Here is a 17749-nt window from a genome sequence, read left to right on the forward strand (position 1 = left end):
ACTTCCTGAGGAAATGAAATCACATGGCTGATTTTGTGCATCTGCTTTTGAGTTAATTGCGATCACATCTAATAGAGAGGTAAAAGTTGCAAAGATAACTGGCAAACTGAAAACAAACATCCCAATAGAGGGAAGAGTGTTGGAGACATGTGGAGTTATGTTAGTATTCACTAGATGACAGAGAATATGTGTGGAAGATCCAGTTGAGATATAAATACATGAGAAAATAGGCTTCATTGTTCACAGAATTAAGTGTATGTGAGTTCAGACTTAATAACTGACTCCCTTGTTTCTATGGAATCTGAACTATTATGTATTTTCTTGTACACAAGAATAATAATTTCTCTATTATTCTAATTTTGGTTTATGCTTCATTTTTAGCTTAGAAATAGGTAACTACTTTATTGGCATCTAAAACTAGAAAAATCCTAGAATGATAGAATGGTTTGGGTTGGAGTGGACCTTAAAGATCATTTAGTTCCAACCCCCCTGCCATGGGCAGGGACACCTTCCATCAGACCAGGTTGCTCAAAGCCCCATCCGGCCTAGCCTTGAACGCTTCCAGGAATTGGGCATCCACAGCTTCTCTAGGCAGCATGTTCCAGTACCTCACCACCCTCATAGTGAAAAATTTCTTCCTTCCTGTTTCACTTGATTTGTTTTGGGCATTTATTTAAACAAGGAAAGGTTTGCTTTGGTTTCTCTCATACTATAACACGTAGGGCTTAGAAGGCAGAGTCTTTTCAGTCCATCAGCTTCAGAAATAATGGAATTCTTTGGAACTTAAAGGCATTGAATTAGTTGTTAAATTAACAAGGTGTGTACTTGTTTCCAAAGGACCTCCTTGCATGAGCTCAGGTAACGCTTCTGACCAGAGGTTTGCAGAAGGGCTCTTTGGAGCTAATGTGTACTTTACTCAGTGTCAGCTGAGTGTCAGTTACTGGTGTCAGCTACTGTGACACCCAGCTGGTGTCACATCTTCCCCTTCACAATTGTATAGCACTTGTGTCACCTTCTGGTGTGGGAATGAAGTTGCAGACTTACCTATATTGGGTTCTATGTAAAAAAAATGCTAAATTATATGTATACACACATGTATGTAACAAGGATCTTTCAGGATTTTCTGTTTATGACAATTCTACACTTATCTATACTTTTCCTGTTAAAAAAGAGCTGTTTGTTTACTGGATGCCTCACTGGTATAGGAAGTGTTTTGGCCTCTTGTATTTTTTTTGCTCTCCAGCAGAATGTGACGGGTGCTGGCATCATTCCACAGATACGACTGGTGAAAATACACTGACTTGTGTGTAGGGAGTTCATGCACCTGGGAGCCACAGCCACATTGCAGAAAGTGTCAGCTCTAGTTCCTTAATTCTGAACCTTTCCTTTGGTGTTATTAATTTATTTATATATTTATTTTAATTATTATTATTTTCTTTCTTTTTTTTTTTTTTTTTTGAATTGTTTGTTTTGTTTGACTGGTGGTGGTATGTTACTGTGTCTTTTAGTGGAGCATTTTGCCTGTATGAAGTAACTATACATCTACTCTAATAAGAGAAGCACAAGAGCTTTGCTGCCTTTTCCCCATCAGAAGGATCTTAGAATATGTTAGTAGAGCATAATGCAACTCTTGCGTAGCAATTATTGCTGATAAATATCCTGTTTTTTCCTTCATTGCTTATTATTGCCCTCATGTCTCTTGTTGTTTTGCATCCTAATGAGCCTCTGAAACCTGCAGAATCACAACTGTAAAGTCCAAAGGCAGAGGAACAGGGCTCATGAGAAATTACAAGTACAGCTGTTTATCCTAATGGATGCCTACTTGGCATGTTGTAAGATCCACAAGAACTATATTGTCCCTCTACAGACTTCAGGAAGTCTGCTTGGGGAACACTATGTTTTGTGCAATTCTCATGATTGCCCTTCTAAGATTATCTTGTTGCTCAGTCCCATGCTAGGTATTCTTTTAAGATTATTTTTAAATTTTCCTAGGAAAAAAGTCAGCTCTATAGTATCGTGAGTAAATTATAGCGGAGAATAATTTGTCCACTTGTAGTGTAATGTAATTCTTATATGAAATATCTTTAAGATGAAGAATTTTAACACCACTACTTTCACTAATTTTTGATTTTTTTTTTTTTTATTCCCTTTCTGTGACAGGAATGTTGCTGTAATAGAGTTTTTAAGCAGATGACATGGGTTGGGTTAGGGCCCTTCTTGCCCATGTGATGTTTGCAGCATGCATCAGAGTTGTTTTTAAACTGTTATTCACCGTGTAAGACAACTGTCTCTGAGCAGGCAGTATCTACTAACGAAAATCATTCATTATCACTTCAGTAACCCAAATAGAGACTTGTGGCAGTTCTGTGTTTATTTAATTGCTGCTGTACCACTGTTTTCTAGGAACTCTCTTGTCAGCAACGTGCCTTGCAAACACTGGATCAGCAGTGCAAACAGATAAGAAACAAACTGAATCAGGAGCTACAGCAAGCCAAAAATGACTTCAATGCTCTACAGGCAGAATTTGACAAAGTAAGCTTTTTTATTTAAGATATTCTACTAGAGCTGGTATTTAGTTGTTTCAGCAGTACTGCCTTAGTTTAGTTATACACGAAGAAAAAAAAAAGAAAAAAAAAGATGTGGAGTCTTGTATTAATGTTTTGTACAGTTTGTATTAGCTGTTTTGTATTTACCATTTCTCACTGAGATACTGTGTATTTAAATGTGAATTAAAGGATTGTTAAAGTTTGGGGCTAGTCCACCTCCCACAGGGAAGGAGATGTGAATGCAGAACAGTGCAGCTAAAATAAATCTATTTGAGAGAGAAGCAACTAAGGCTGATCACAGGAAACATCACAGATAGAAAACATGCTGAGGTGTAGTTTGATGCTAGAGCTAAACTGATCAACAGGTAGTTGACCTTTGGAACAGCAGCCCCATTTCATACACCCTGGCCTTGTACTCCTGGTACTTCTTTTTTAGCAGTGCTACCCCTCATTTGACTTTACAGAGAGCTGAAACAGGAGCTAAAAGAGCAAATAAGAAATTATATATAAACTGGCCTATGTGTACACCAGCACAACAACACAGGCACAAGTGTTTGCTATCAGTTTAACACCCTGAACTGGTTCTCCACAAAATCAGATGAGTGTCAAGCCTTGTGTAAAGAGGAACATCAGCAGGAGGGTCTTCCACAGCTTTGGTAGCAACTAGCTATTTGATCTTACTAGTTGTCACAAAATCACAATTTTAAGGAATTTAGAAGGCAGCACCAGCCTGAAGAGAGGGTGACCAGGAAAGAGGAATGTTTAAAAGCTCAAAAAACTTGATAGCAGCCATAAAGCAGCAGAGCTAACTGAATTTCTAAAAAGAAACATGTGTTCTTGAAAGTTAGATTGAAAAGCTCCATTAGCAACCTGGCTGAACTGGAACAGCATTCCTAAAACTGACAACAGCTTTCTTGCAGGCTTGCTTTGTTTTAGAAATATAGCTATGGGAATACATTCAGTCAAATGTTCTCAGTGGAGGTTTCTTTATATGCACATTCTTTTGTATATGCTCACTGAAGAAACTGATTTCATTGACAGAAAATTAGGTGTTTTTTAGTTCTTATTCTAATAAAGCTAATTTGTTACCTAATGACCTCAGAATATACTTTTTTTTTTTTCTTTTTTGACTTGATAATGGTATTTCTTCCTTTTTTGATCTGGAGCATTATACGACTGTTTCAAAAGAGCTAAGACCTGTTCAGTTTTTATGAAATCTGTGTAAATGAAGCAATAAGTGCAGTTATGATCCTAACTTTCTGATTCTCATGGCTTTAGCAAAAAGGCTGTTACATTCCCAGTCTCATTTGTACCCTACAGATATCATTGTGGTGATGTAGCTGCAAGTTGGATGTATTAATCTAATTTCAGACAGCCTAGAAATATATGTATTATGGAGGCATACAATCTTTCTGGTCAGAAGCAAAGAAGTGGAAAGGCAATAAGCAGCTATTTTCTAAACCACAGTAAAGCACCCTTAGGTTCATGATGGTATAAAAGAATGTAGTTTTATTTTCTAATAGAATGATAGAGTTCAAGAACGGGAGTTTAAAAAGAAAATTATATATGCCTATGAATATAGTGTCGATTTTCAATGTTCTTGCAGGTAATGGCAGTGAAACAACGCTTGGAACATGACACCAGTAATCTCACCCAGCAGCTGTGCAGGGCAGAGCAGGCTTTATCGGCAGCACGGGCTAAGGAAGCTGATTTGACAAGAAGCTTTGAGGTAATGAATGCAGAAGAGTAGCTGGTAGAATTAATAGCATGAATTAGTAATCTGTAAACAACAGTACTGTTGAGCATTTACTCACATAGCCTACTTTCCCATAACCAGTCTTTAAACACTTTTATGGATTGTCTTAATAAAGTATCTTAGTTGTAACACAAAAGAAGGTCTTCACTAACATCATGTAGATTAATGCATTTTGTTGAACTGGCTGTGTGGTTGGGGTTCATTGCTGTAATGCTGTTCATATGATTCTAGTTCATGTTGGACTTACCTTTTATCAAAAATAGGTTTTTGTTTCAAGAGATTCTTGCTTTTGGCCTTGAAATAAAAATATTTCGATGCTTGACTGATTTTAAAAGTAAATTCTAGAATCATTGACTCTGCCAAACTCAGAGGTTGTATGCAAAGACTTACTATATCCTCTTTTTTTTAAAAAAAAACAAAAACAAAAACAAAAAAAAACCAGACAACCTAACATTTTTCCTAGGAAAATCACCGTCCAGCATATATACACTGCCGTAAAAACTTGCCCCAAAATGAAGATAAATTCAGTGAAGAGTTTTGATGCTGCTATACTACCTTGTATTTACACATGCAGTAATCTTTCACTTCAATGTCGTCTCTGTCTTCCCAGTCATATTGTTTTGCTATGGTGGCAGTTAGAGCAGCTACACTAGAAATTGTTACGGTTGTGCCACTAGAGACCTCTCCATGCAATTTTTATACTTTGGAGAATCAGGAGTAGAAAAAAAAGACAGCTCAATACATATGTAATCCGTGTCTGTTTTATTTAAACACTATTATTTTGCTTGTTGCTTGTCGTCATGAGCAGCTATAAAATAATCTGGCATAATTTCTGCCAGAAATTTACCTGTCAAAATTCTATGAGCAAATGTGAAGTAAAATAGTGGGTTTTGTTCAGATCATCACAAACGTTGGTACAGTTTTAGTATATTGTGAAACTTCGAGTACATTCATCCTGGTAGATTCAACTGTCTGGGAACATTCCCAGGTATTGGGATGTGACTATTTATACAGTTAATTGTTAGAACAGCACTTTGCCTGACCTTGTCCCAGCTGACTAGCACTTTTTCATGCAATTCCCAGGCCCAGGTTGGGAGTTTACATGAGCCTGGGCCCATGCCTAGCCAAGCGATTTGGTTAGAGCCACCTGTTTTGGAAGACAGAACTTTTGTGGTACAGATATGTGCTGTTCCCTGCCACTTGGCCTCAATCCTAGAGAGTGGCCCTTGAAACCTATTTGGTAAATAAACATAGCCAATGCCTTCCAGTGGTAAGGCTAATCAAGATAATTTTCGTTCTTCCAATCAATGTATGCCAGCAGAGGAAAGCCTCCATCAAGCTTCTGCACATTCTTAATATAATCTTCCATATTTTTATTAAAAAAAAAGTTTATATCAGATATTGTGGGCCTGTGTACTTTCTGGCTTTGAAATTGTAGAGTGAGGTTAGATTTGATGCATTTTTTTTGAGATCCCATTGTAAGAAAGCATCTAACTTGTGGAAATACCTTTTTGATGCAAATTCTTGGGAATGCTTCGTTAGGCTGTAATTAGAGTCAGGTTTTTTGTCTTCGTATTTGTTTGTCTTGGTCAGACAAGTGAACAGCTGGTGACAGTGATGCTGTATTGGAACACAACCAATAAATTTATAAGGAAGCTTAATCTGGGGGGGATTTTCATAGTTGAAGAGATCAGTAACATTACAGTTCTCTCTAGCTTAAGACTCACACATGAGAAAGCGCGATATATGTCAGCAGAACTTAGGACATCGCTTGTCTTCCTCACTCTCATAAATAAGTATAATGCAAAAAAGTTACATGGGATTGTTTCAAAGTCCTGGATTCTTTGTTGACAGTATATTTTGCTTATAGCAAAAGAAAACAAGGCTGAGATTGGCCTTTCCTTTATCAAAGGGAGGTTGTTTCAGTCTTATGCTGATGGTGTAGCTACCCAGTGGAGAATACAGTTGTTTTCAGTTGGTTAATCCACTGCTGGTTTTAGTCCTCACAGTATAATAAGACTGGTATTCCAAAGAAGTTGCAAAACAGCTACACTTGTGAGACATGCTGGTTATACTTACTATAAGGACAACTGAGCTTTGCAATGGTGATATCTCGATAGTTTAGCAGTTTTGGCATCTTAGCATATGGTTTACTTTTTGATGTTACAAGTAAAGCCCATAACTAATCTCAGAAAAACTGGTCAGTCTGTCCCTAAATTGCTTGTAAGCCTGCTCCGTCAAAAGTTTCTCCAGGATAACAGTGCTGCCTGTATCTAAGTTCTGGAGTTTGCTTTGGTTTGGTTTTTGATTTTTAAAGGGACAGCTGCAGAATGGCCTACTTGAGTAAAACAATATGCAAGTAGAATTGATAACTGGATTGAAACCAAACTGATTATTTTGCTTCTAGCTTTGGTAAGTGTAAATGGCTAGTTACTATCAGATACTTATGCCATTAAAATATGGGATCATGGTTTTGCTGAGAACTGATTATTGTGAATGTTTGCACCAAATCAAAATAATTAGACCTTTCACTCATTTCAATTCCTTGTACTTCTTTGTTTTTCTTTCTTTAGATCTACCTAGATTTTCTAATGAACAGGTTTGTTTGGTTTGTGTACTTGTATTGCAACTGCATATGGTGCTTTGAATGCAAGAAGTTTGGACACTTGTACTTATTAAAAAAATTATTAAGATTATTAGTAAACTTTCTTCCTTAAAATTTATGTGACTGGATTTTTTTTAACTGTGTGTGGGGAAGGCTATGAGTAGAAGGGAAGGTAACTGCTAGCGACAGTGACAATTTTAATCGTGTTCTGGGGTGATTTATTTATGCTGTTGCAAAAACAAGCCTGCTGTGCCAGCAAGCTTCTAGTTTTTTTTCATCCAGACCTTTCCTTTTCTTGAGCTTGGCTTTTGTGAATTGCTGCCCATCTGTTAGTAGTAAATGGATGAATAATTGACGGACTGTTTCCAATTGGGCTGTGCCAGTGCCATGCCATCTGTTGTCCAGCAGCACAGGAGTTTGGAGAAAAAGGATTAGTTTCCTTAAAAGAACTTTTTTTTTGGCTTCCTAGATCAAATGTATTTACATAGTTTTGTTTGTGTGTGGTGTGGGGTTTGCTTGTTTGTTTGCTTGTTTTTTTTAAACTTAATTAATTTGGACCAAAATACTCTTAATGGCAAAACAACACTCTGAAAGAGTAAGCACTTTTAAATAAAATTTGACCAGTGTTGCCATGATGATGATGTTCAGTGGAAGCAGAACTTGTCTCTATGTGAATGATAGGTGAAATCTGACCTATACATTACTTGTTAATCTTGATGCGTTTGCAGGGATTGGTTTCTTTTGTTGCTTTGGGAAAGTAGCTGAACTTCATCAGCTCAGATTTTGCAGGACGTGTCCTGTCCCGTCTCAGTCTGTTTGGGCAGATCATGTGGAGGTGTTTGCTCAGTGCAAACATGGGACATGCTAAACTACGTCAACTGGCAGCATCTCTCAGATGCTGTCAAGAAGTTAAAAACATTTCAGCTTATGTTCCCAAGCAGTGCTTAGGAACCCAGACATGGCTGCCCAAAGACTTAATAGGACCTAATGGAATATCTTGCTTTTGATTTAAATGAATCGAATTCTTTGAGCTGCTTGGCAATTCGCATGAAATATGTCCTTATTTGGTTTTGTTTTAGGAAGTGAAGCAGCAGAAAAACCTTCTTGACTGCCAACTGGAGAAAAAATTGCAAGAGATTCACCAACTTGAAGAAGAACTAAGTACTATCAAGCAGTCTCTAAAGCAGAGCCAGGATTTTGCAGTAGAGATGAAAAGTGAGTTACGTATTTAAATTTGCACAAGTTCTGTTGCATGTTTAATGATGCATGTTTTCTTGCAGTCCTGGAAGTTTCATAATGGATTAGGTAAAAAGTTTCCACTATGGGATATGATTAGTGCTTTTAACCAGTATTTAGTTTGTCCTAAATGAAAATGCTTTTTTGTCTATGAACATATATAGTTCCTGAAGATACACAATTTTGAAATTAATCAAAGTGTACTGAAATTTTCAGCAAACTGAACTTAATACTATCTGTTCAAACCAGAAAACTCCTCTTTTGTAATTGTTTTACATGTATCACAGAATTATTAAAAAAAAAAAAGGTAGGAAAATGTTGCATAACCACTGATGGTTGAGACTTGCTTGCAGTGTTTGCTTCTAATTGAAACACATTGTTTCAGGAATTCATTTAAAATATACTTTGTAGTTCTGCTGGATCTGACTGAAAAAAAAGGATAGCTTCCTGTTCATTTCTGTGCATCAATCAAACTTCATGTAAGATTTCAAAACGAAGCTTTGGAATTTCACAGAATCAGAGAATCACAGAATTGACTGGGTTGGAAAAGACTTCAGAGATCATCAAGTCCAACCCTTGGTCCAACTCCAGTCCATTTACTAGATCATGGCACTAAGTGCCATGTCCAATCTCAGATTAAAAGCCTCCAGGGATGGCGAGTCCACCACCTCCCTGGGCAGCCATTCCAATGCCTGACCACTCTCTCTGTAAAGAATTTCTTTCTAATATCCAGCCTAAATTTCCCCTGGCAGAGTTTAAGCCCATGCCCCCTTGTCCTATTGCTAACTGCCTGGGAGAAGAGACCAATCCCCACCTGGCTATAACTTCCCTTCAGGTAGTTATAGAGAGTGATGAGGTCTGTTCTCCTTAAAATTAATGACCGAACTTTTCATTTTCTTTCAACTGATGATTTGTTTTCCATTGTATAGAAAATTTGCAACCTTCACTGTCTAGTTAGTGGACTATAATGCTTTTCCCCTCCCCATTCTTATCCTTGGTAGTTCTTAGTCCGTTCCTATGGAGGCAGGGAAGAAATTATGACAATTTGGAAAATGATTGTGTAAGTCAGACATTCTTTGGCAGAAACAGAGTGTAAGACTGACCCATGAGAAGGTCACATACTGTAATGAGACCTATCCTGTTTAAAAAATAAAAATAAATAAATAAAACACCAGCAGTGCTATTTCATATAACAATTTCGTGAAAGTGACTGGCAGAGTTTTGATGGCATTTTCTTTTACAGATAAGAATGCTTTTCAAGAAGCAGAGCTGAAGTTACTGGAAGAGAAATTTAAAAAGCAAGAGAGCTCCGTTTTGGTGGAAAATCTGAAAAGAGCTTTAGCTGACATGGAAAAGCAGCAAGATTCTACCCAAGACCTGCTGAAGGAAAAAGAAAATCAGATTAAAGAACAAAACTGTAAAATAAATAAAATGGAGGAAGAATCAGAAGCTTTGCAGATACTCCTTGGATTCAAGCAAAGAGAATGTGAAGAATTGCAAAAAGAGGCTACTGCTTTTTCTCAATGGAAAAATGAAAATGATCATCTTATAAATGAACTTAAGTCTGAAAAGGAAGGTATGCTGACTCATATTAATGACTTGGAGATTTCCCTTCGAAGTCAGGAAATCAAAAATCATGAGTGTAGTGAGAAACTGAGAATGATGGAAACTGAAAGTGACAGGAAAAGCACAGAGATTGGAGAACTTAAAGACATGCTGGAATGTAAATGTACAGAATTAGAAGAACAGAAAAAAGCTTCTGATGAACTTCAGCGTAAAGCAGAATTTTCTGATAAGAAGTACTGTAAAGAGATAGAAAATATGTCCTGTAAAATATTGCAGCTTACAAACCAAGTTAGTGAACTAGAAGAAAAGTTACAATTATCAGCAAGTGAAGGACTGCAACGGGAGCAATGTTATCATGACCTGCTTGGTGAATATGAAAAAATCTGTTGTCTTGTAAAAGCAAAAGATACTTCAGAAATGATGGAAGATGGAGAAGTTAATTTACAAAGTGATCAAGAGAAGACTGTTTTAGGTAATGCACAACTTGCAGCAAATAACTCCATTGCTGAGGATCAGGGATGTGCTAGAGCTCTTCTAGAAGTAGGAAAACCTAAGGATCTGGCCATCTTACAAGATCAGATCTCTTCTCTTGAGCTTTCCTTAGTGGCTCAAAAGCAGCTGAATTCAAATCAGCAGCAGCAGTATGAAGACTTACTGCAAATCAAGGGTGAAACAGAAGAAAGACTATTGAATGTAGAACAGATGCATGAAACCTTCGTGACAGAAACTAAACAGCACATCAGTGACCTGCAAGCAGATATTTCAGCACGTCAGAAACTAGTTGAAAAAACTTTAGCTATTCTTGAGGAAAAGGACATGCAACTGCAAACTCTGAATGAAAGATTAGAAAACCAACAAGCTGAGCTTGAGGATTGGAAGATTAATAATAAATTGCTTGAGGATTCATTAAGACAGCTGAGGCTCATGTCTGGAACTTGGGATTCAGAGAAAAAGGACATGTCTTCAATGATTTGCTCATATAGCAAAAAAATTGAGGAACTTACTGCAGAAAATGCAACCCTTAGGGATTTAAGCAGAGCTTTAGAGCAAGAACAAATAACTTTACTGGAAGCTAATAAAAATATTTCTGATCATTTAAAGGAAAAAGGAGAAATAATTTCTGAAATGTCTGGAAAACACAAGGAGGAAAGACAACGTATTGAATCAAGAACTGAAGAAATAAAAGCAGAGCTTAAAGTTTTGCAAGAAAAGTATAAATCAGTGGAAGAAGAAAATGCAAATTTGATGAGCATTCTGAGAGAGCAGGCAATTGAATCTGAGGAAAAGAACGCAAAATTAGAACAAGAGAAACTGGTGTTTAGTGAGAATAGAGATATCTTATGTAAACTAATAGCCTCAGAAGAAATAAAAAAGGATTTGGTTCAAGAACTTCAGCAGCTGCACTCAGAATTTTCCAGCGTCCAACATGTGCCTTCTATGGAGCTTCAGGAAACGTTAAATGTCAGGGCAACACAAAATACAATGCAAGAGAAATGTGATATTGTGTTTCAAGACAAGGAGCAATTGGGAAAGGGACTAGAAACAAAAAGTGAACCACTAACATGTGATGTTTATTGTCAACAGAGACTCCATTCAGAACAGCTGAGAAAGTCCATGGAAGAAAAGGAAACTGAGCTGAATAAATACCAAGTTAAACTTGAACTTCTTCAAATGGATTTTGAGGACCGAGAACTCTCCCTGGAGAACTGCAAGTTAGAAGTGATGCAACTGGAGACTGCTTTAAAAGGCATGGAAGCAGAGCTTGAGAAAAGCGTGAGAGAGAAAGAGAGACTGCAGCAAGAACTACTGTCTGTTAAAGAATTGAAAACTTCAGATTCTTCACTTACAGGACTGGATGAAGATGGCCACTCATTGCAGTATAATTATGAAAGTGATTCCCAGAATCGTGACAAAAGAGGAATGGATGAAAGTTATTCATCTGTCTTGCTGGCATCCTCTTTGCAGGTAGCAATAAACCATCTGAGCGAGCTGGAGAAAATGTGTGAGAGGTTTCAGAGTGAGAACATTGTAATAGCCACCGGATTTAAAGGCTCAAAAACCGATGACATCACAAGTATTAATGAAGTGGCAGAGGGGGAAGAGAACAAAATGAATGCAGATAAAAAATTAAAAGTGGATAAAGCGATTTTTCCTGATGAACTTATGGATCAAAGTGATAACAGCAATATAAGAATGCATTTTGATAATAAGGAAATGTCCTTCAAACGTAAAGAATGCAGTACTGGACACAGTCCTGACTATGAAGACTTAAAATTGTCCAGCAAAGAAGTTACAACACACTTTGCTGAAATAAGAGAGAAGCTTTTGTCTTTCCAGAATGAACATATGAAATTATATGAACAACATTGCAGTATGAGCTCAAAGATATCAGAGCTACAGTCTTGTATTGAAATACTGAAGGCAGAAAATTCTGCATTGTCGACAAGTCTGAGCAATGTTCATATAGCTTCCCTGAGAGTGCCACTGTCTTCTAGCCAAAATGATACCTTCTCTAAATTAGATGAAACAAAGTCCACAGTTTCTTCCTCAGAGCATTTTGAAAGTCCCTGTTTTATACAAGTGAGTGAGGTGGTTGATTCTTGTAACAGTGGTATGTACAAATGGGCAGAGGAAATGAATCAGCCAGACAGTTCTGCAGAAATAATTCCAGGAGGTGCAACAGAAGTTTTGGTTGAAAATTGTCACAATGGTTGCAAATTGGACTCTGTTAGAGAGCCCGGCAGTATTTCTCCTAGAAAATCTAGCCCTGAGAGTAGAACTGAAGAACTTCAGATGCTGTGTCAGATATATGAGAAAGCTATCAAGGTGCTTCAAGACCGATTTCACATTCAGGAGAATATGAACACTGAGGAAATACAAGAGCTGAAAAAAGTTATACTGTCCGAAAGAGAAGAAATAGATAATCTCAAAAAGCAACATCTGTCTGACAAGGAAGAATGGCAGCAGAAACTGAATAAAGTGACTATGGAGATGGAGTGCAAACTGGCAGCAGAAAGAAAACAAACTGAGAATCTATCTTTGGAGCTGGAAGCAGCAAGACTCCAACTACAAGTCCTTGATTTAAGTTCTCATTCACTGCTGTGCACAGATATTGAGAACGTGAGTAATTACTGTCCTGCAGATCAGTTTTATGTGAATCCTTTGATATATGGGAAGCCAAATTTAAATTCTGAAGTTGAATTTGTTTAAAATTGTGTCCCACAGAAGCAGTACTGTTCTTTAGAGAAAGCAGAAAAATAATCTGTACCTCAAATTCTGGTTTACGCATCACAGGGATCATGAAAAGTGGCAAACAATTACAAACCCTACAAGTTTAGTCTGTTAGAATTGTGTAATACTTTGCGCTACTTCCTTGGTTTTTCTTCAGGTCTGTGTCAGTGTGGATCCTGCTGTGTTAGTGGGTGCGGACCCATGGTGTGTGTCTATACTGTCCTTACAAGCTTAAATCTCTGATTTAACACAGTCAGTTAAAGATACATTTCCCATGTCCCTTCATAGGACAACCTAGGACTTCTTCCACACCCCTCATTCCTTTCAGTGCTGTCAACAACAGAACGAGCTGGTAACAGAATAGTTAATTTTCCTTTTAACCTGAATTCCCTCAAAATACCGAAGGGAACAAGAAATGTGGCAGTTGGCTGTGTCTCTTTCAGCACTGTAGATGGCATGTAACCAGTGTACTAGAATTTGCTGCTCCTTGTAAGGAGTGGCAAACTCAAAACTTCACTCAGAATTGAGGAAAACCAGTTTAATTCTTGCACATAGTGTATTAGACTAATTTTCCATAAAAAGAAATCTGAGTGCTTCTGAGCATTCCAGTTTCGACCATTAAGTCCTGTGTGCGTGGCCTCCAGTGCCCAGTCAACACAGACCCAGAAATTAGAGTTTAACACTGCTTTCACATTCAGAGACATCTTGAAAGCTCCACATTTTGGCCAACTGTGCAACACTGAGCAACTCTTTCTTGCAGAGGAGAAAATCTTCCATATGCATGTGTCACTTGTGATTCACAGAGAGCATCCACACTGATACACAGACACTTGAAGAAAGAAATACTGTTCCTTACCGTACATAGCTAGAGCTCTTCTAAGATGAAGTGCTCAATACAGATCATTCAGGTGCTGCCTTCAGGCCCAGTTCTCTTTTGGAGTCCTCAGGTTTTGAAATTACTCAGTTTTATTGTTTCAAATGAGAGTATCAGGTGGCCCAAATGTAAGCCCAGTTCTGACAGATAGTGATAATTTGGAAAAGGGAAAGTTTGAAGATTTGGGCCTGTATCACTTGAAGATTCTCTGGAGTCTAATAGAAGGTGAGCAGTAAACCTTTCTCCTGTTAGTGATGCTAATTATTTTTCACTATTTTCCCAAAACACAGAGGCATATGATAACTTTGCACTTAGTCTTCCACTAAATTGGGCTGAAATTTCTCCCTAAGTATTTCTAAAACCTTTTGGCCAAAGATGCATGTGTGTATAAATAAGTGTAAATCCTTTCTGTAAGCAAGCAGATTCTGAAGTACAGAAGGATGCTATCAATTTATTTTGCATAAGAGGAGAAGCAGCTTTCCTAGTTTAAGGAAACTTTTATAAAGCGCTTTGTTTTTTTTCCTTTTTTTAATGGATTGATTCTTAACCCTTGCAGAACACTGAACAAGAAAGCAATAGTCCCTATCAATTGAGAGTGCCTATTGCAAACTCAGCACTGAAAAGCAACAATCCTAAACTCATCTCCGTTGAGAAAATGGCTGTAGGAGACACCTCTGTGTGTGAAAATGTAACTGAGACCTCTGAAGCAAGATTAATGGAAGATGATACTGGGAAGATTTCTGGAGAACACGAGTGTAGAAATACATCAGGAGAAATAACCAGCCCTTCAGACCCTGCCAGTGCATTGTCGTTTTCCAATAGTGATATGATTTTGAGTGCAGGGGAATTCTTTGGAAATCAAGTAACCCCTGAAATGCTTCAGGAGGAGGCAAAACAACAAACTGCTGAGAATGTGAAGGTGATCTATGAGACAGAAGAAAGCCGTAAACACATTGACTTACCGATGAAAATTGAGCAATTAAACTCAGAGCTGAACTTTCAGAATGCACAATTCACTCCAAAGAGCTCAGCTTCTGCAGAACCGGAGCAAACTACTGTAGTTATTAAGGAAGAAAACTGTGACATAAAGGAAAAAACACAATCAGTCTCTGTCAATAAGCAGCAATTATCTCTCGGAGTAGTGTCATGGGAAAAAGAACCTGAGAAAGCAAAGTCTGAGCTGGAGATACATAAAGTAAGTTTGTCTAATGCAGCAGACACATTGGATGATGTAGAAATGATGAACAGAGATTGCCACGAACAATTTCTTGCAGCTGAAAATGAACAGATTAGGCCAAAATCTGAGCCAGTTGTTATGGAGAACTGTGCCTTGTCCACAGAGAATTATATTGAAATGCTTCAGGCAAAATATCAGCAGTTGGAAAGGGAGAGGGAAGTCAACCTGAAAACTATTGCTGGCTTACAGGAGCACCTTGTTTCAGTCACAGCTGAGAGAAACCATATTGGCCAAGAACTGAGTGTTTTGTCTGAAAATAAAAAAGAACTGGATCAGAAGTATCAGAAGCTCCAAGAGAAATTAAAAGAGCTGGAGTCAACTAACGTGGATTCTACTGAATTCATTAGAAGGTTAGAAAGTGAGGTAAGGACACAAATGAATCTGTTTGAGGCTGCAAAATCTGATGTAAATCAGTTATCAAATGAAAAAGATCAACTTCTGCAGAACTTGCAAAGTTTGGAGCAGGATGCTATGTCTTTTGCCTTAGAAAAAGAAAAGCTCCAAAACAAAGCCACAGATTTGAATGAGGAGAAAGAGCTGCTTGTAAGAGAGTTAGAAATGATGCAGAGTAAATTAAGATCATCAGAAATGGAGAATTCAAGGCTTTCTAGATCTTTGGAAGGCTTGCTAATGGAAAAAGGTGAACTTGCTGCTAGACTTAGCTCAGCACAGAAAGAAGTAGACCAAATGCGGTATGGAATTGAGAAGCTGAAAGTAAAAATCGAATCTGATGAGAAGAAAAAATGCCATGTTGCTGAAAAGCTGAAAGAGAGTGAACGGAAAGCTGACTCTCTTCTGGATAAAATAGAGAGACTTGAAAGAGAATTGGAGATGTCAGAGAAAAACCTAGAAGATGCGATTGTTCAGTCGGAGACTGCTAAAGCAGAGGCAGAAACATTAACAATGGAGAAGGAAGAGATGGCTGAAAAACTGAAATGTTTCAACTTACAAATTGATGTCCTCACCTCACAAAAAGAGAGTTTGGCTAAAGATTTAAAAGAGAAGCAAGAAAGAGTCTGTGAACTAGAGTCCTCACATTTGACTACAGCAAAACTGTTAGAAGAAAAGGAGGAAGAAAAGATGCAGATCAAGGATGAGTTTGAAAATACTGTGGTACTGTTGAAATCTGAGCTCAAAGATGTACGCAAGAAATTTGAGTTTTCTTGCAAGGAGGAGGCAGATGCGAGAGCAAAAGAGCAAGTCTTGATTAATCAGGTGGCTTGTCTTGAGCAAGATAAAACAATGCTATTACAGGAGTGTCAGGAAATAAAAAATGAAAATAAAAAGTTGGATCAAATGAAGGCAGTACTTGTTCAAGAGTTAACGGATTGTAAACAAAAACTTGATGAAAAAGTGCAAGAAAATGGTGCACTTCAAAAGCAGGTGAAAGAAGCAGAGGAGCTGTCCTCAGAGATGACACACATGCAACAGGAGCATGAATGCTGGCACCAGGAAAAGAAAAGCCTGCAGAATTTGATTAGTGAGTTGAAGCTGAAGGAACAACATTTTTCTGATAATGAAACCATTCAGGATATCCTGAATGTTCTAAAAGTGTCTTATAAAGACCTTGAGAAGGAACTGGAATCTGCACTTTGTGAAAAGAGCACTTTATGTGAAAAGGTAATGCCATTTCCGTTAGGGCAGAGTTCCCTTTTTAGGAGCAAGGATAAAGTGTTCCCTGGGCTTACCACTTCCTTAATAAATTATATCTTAAAATAACTTGAACTTCAGACTTTCACAGTAAACATCCTATTTTAAAAATTATGTTTCCAATGCAATAATAAGTTTGCATTGAAGTTACAGATCTGGAAAGCATGATGTTGTTTTGTGTAGGATGAATGGGAAGGTTGCTTGAAAGTAGGCATAGAAGTTTAAGTAACAGAATAATGCAGAATAGTTTCTTCTTTCCTGTAGAAGAAAAAGAGGAAAGACAAATTAGTGTTGGGCGGGTGAGCTTTTATATCAAGAATAAGTACTTGGGGAGCTCAAAAGAAAGTGAAACAAGAATTGGACACTTGCTGTGTGAAAACAGCATTAACTTGTGACCCTTGCTTGGAGTTGGACCATCTATGAGAAGAAAATAACCCATCTTAAAAACTGCTTGTTGCATATAGGGAAATTCTTTGAAGGTCATGACACATGTATTCAAAATAATTATGGAAAATTTAATTTCAGGTAAATGAACTGACTGAAAGTTATATTGAGCTGCAAGTCAAGCTAAGTGATGCTGAACAGAAGATTTCCAAATTACAGGAAGAATCTACCAGAGAAAGGAACCAGCTTGCAGAAGAAATACAGCTTCTCCAAGAACATTCAGAAAAGAGCAAAGTTAGTTGCTCCATGTGTAGTATTTCTGTATTCAAGGCCAGGTGCTCAAGTCCAGTAAATGTGTGGAGGTTGGTCAAGGGAGCTGTGCTAATGTACAGTATCAGAGGTTCCTGCTTTCAAACTTACAAAAATTTCATGTTCTGGTCTGGGATAGTATGATGATTAGTTAGTAGTTTTCCCCTCTTACTTCTATGGAAACTATGTTTTCTCGGCATAAAGACCACAGGTGGATATCCACAAATCTTTCAGTGCCTAGAAATTCTCTTCTACAGGCATTCAAACATTATATGGAGCAAGTTAGATAAAAAGTATAACATTTCTCAAGTTTGTTTTAAAACTAAGCTGCTTTCAGTGTTTCAGTAGCGTTAGA

The 17749-nt window shown here is 37.6% G+C and overlaps 1 protein-coding gene across 2 annotated transcripts in view; it reads left to right on the plus strand.

Moving 5' to 3' along the window:
* CENPF (centromere protein F) overlaps positions 1–17749 on the plus strand; it is a 43784-nt gene that overhangs the window by 14817 nt on the left and 11218 nt on the right. For both annotated transcript variants that reach the window (XM_021287960.2, XM_065058442.1), the window contains exons 9-14: positions 2404–2532; positions 4153–4275; positions 7987–8122; positions 9387–12829; positions 14371–16671; positions 17227–17379. In XM_021287960.2, the coding sequence (XP_021143635.2) occupies positions 2404–2532; positions 4153–4275; positions 7987–8122; positions 9387–12829; positions 14371–16671; positions 17227–17379 (6285 nt within the window). The remainder of the gene's footprint in view (positions 1–2403; positions 2533–4152; positions 4276–7986; positions 8123–9386; positions 12830–14370; positions 16672–17226; positions 17380–17749) is intronic.

This window comes from Columba livia, chromosome 3, assembly GCF_036013475.1.
Source record: "Columba livia isolate bColLiv1 breed racing homer chromosome 3, bColLiv1.pat.W.v2, whole genome shotgun sequence".
Lineage (NCBI taxonomy): Eukaryota > Metazoa > Chordata > Aves > Columbiformes > Columbidae > Columba > Columba livia.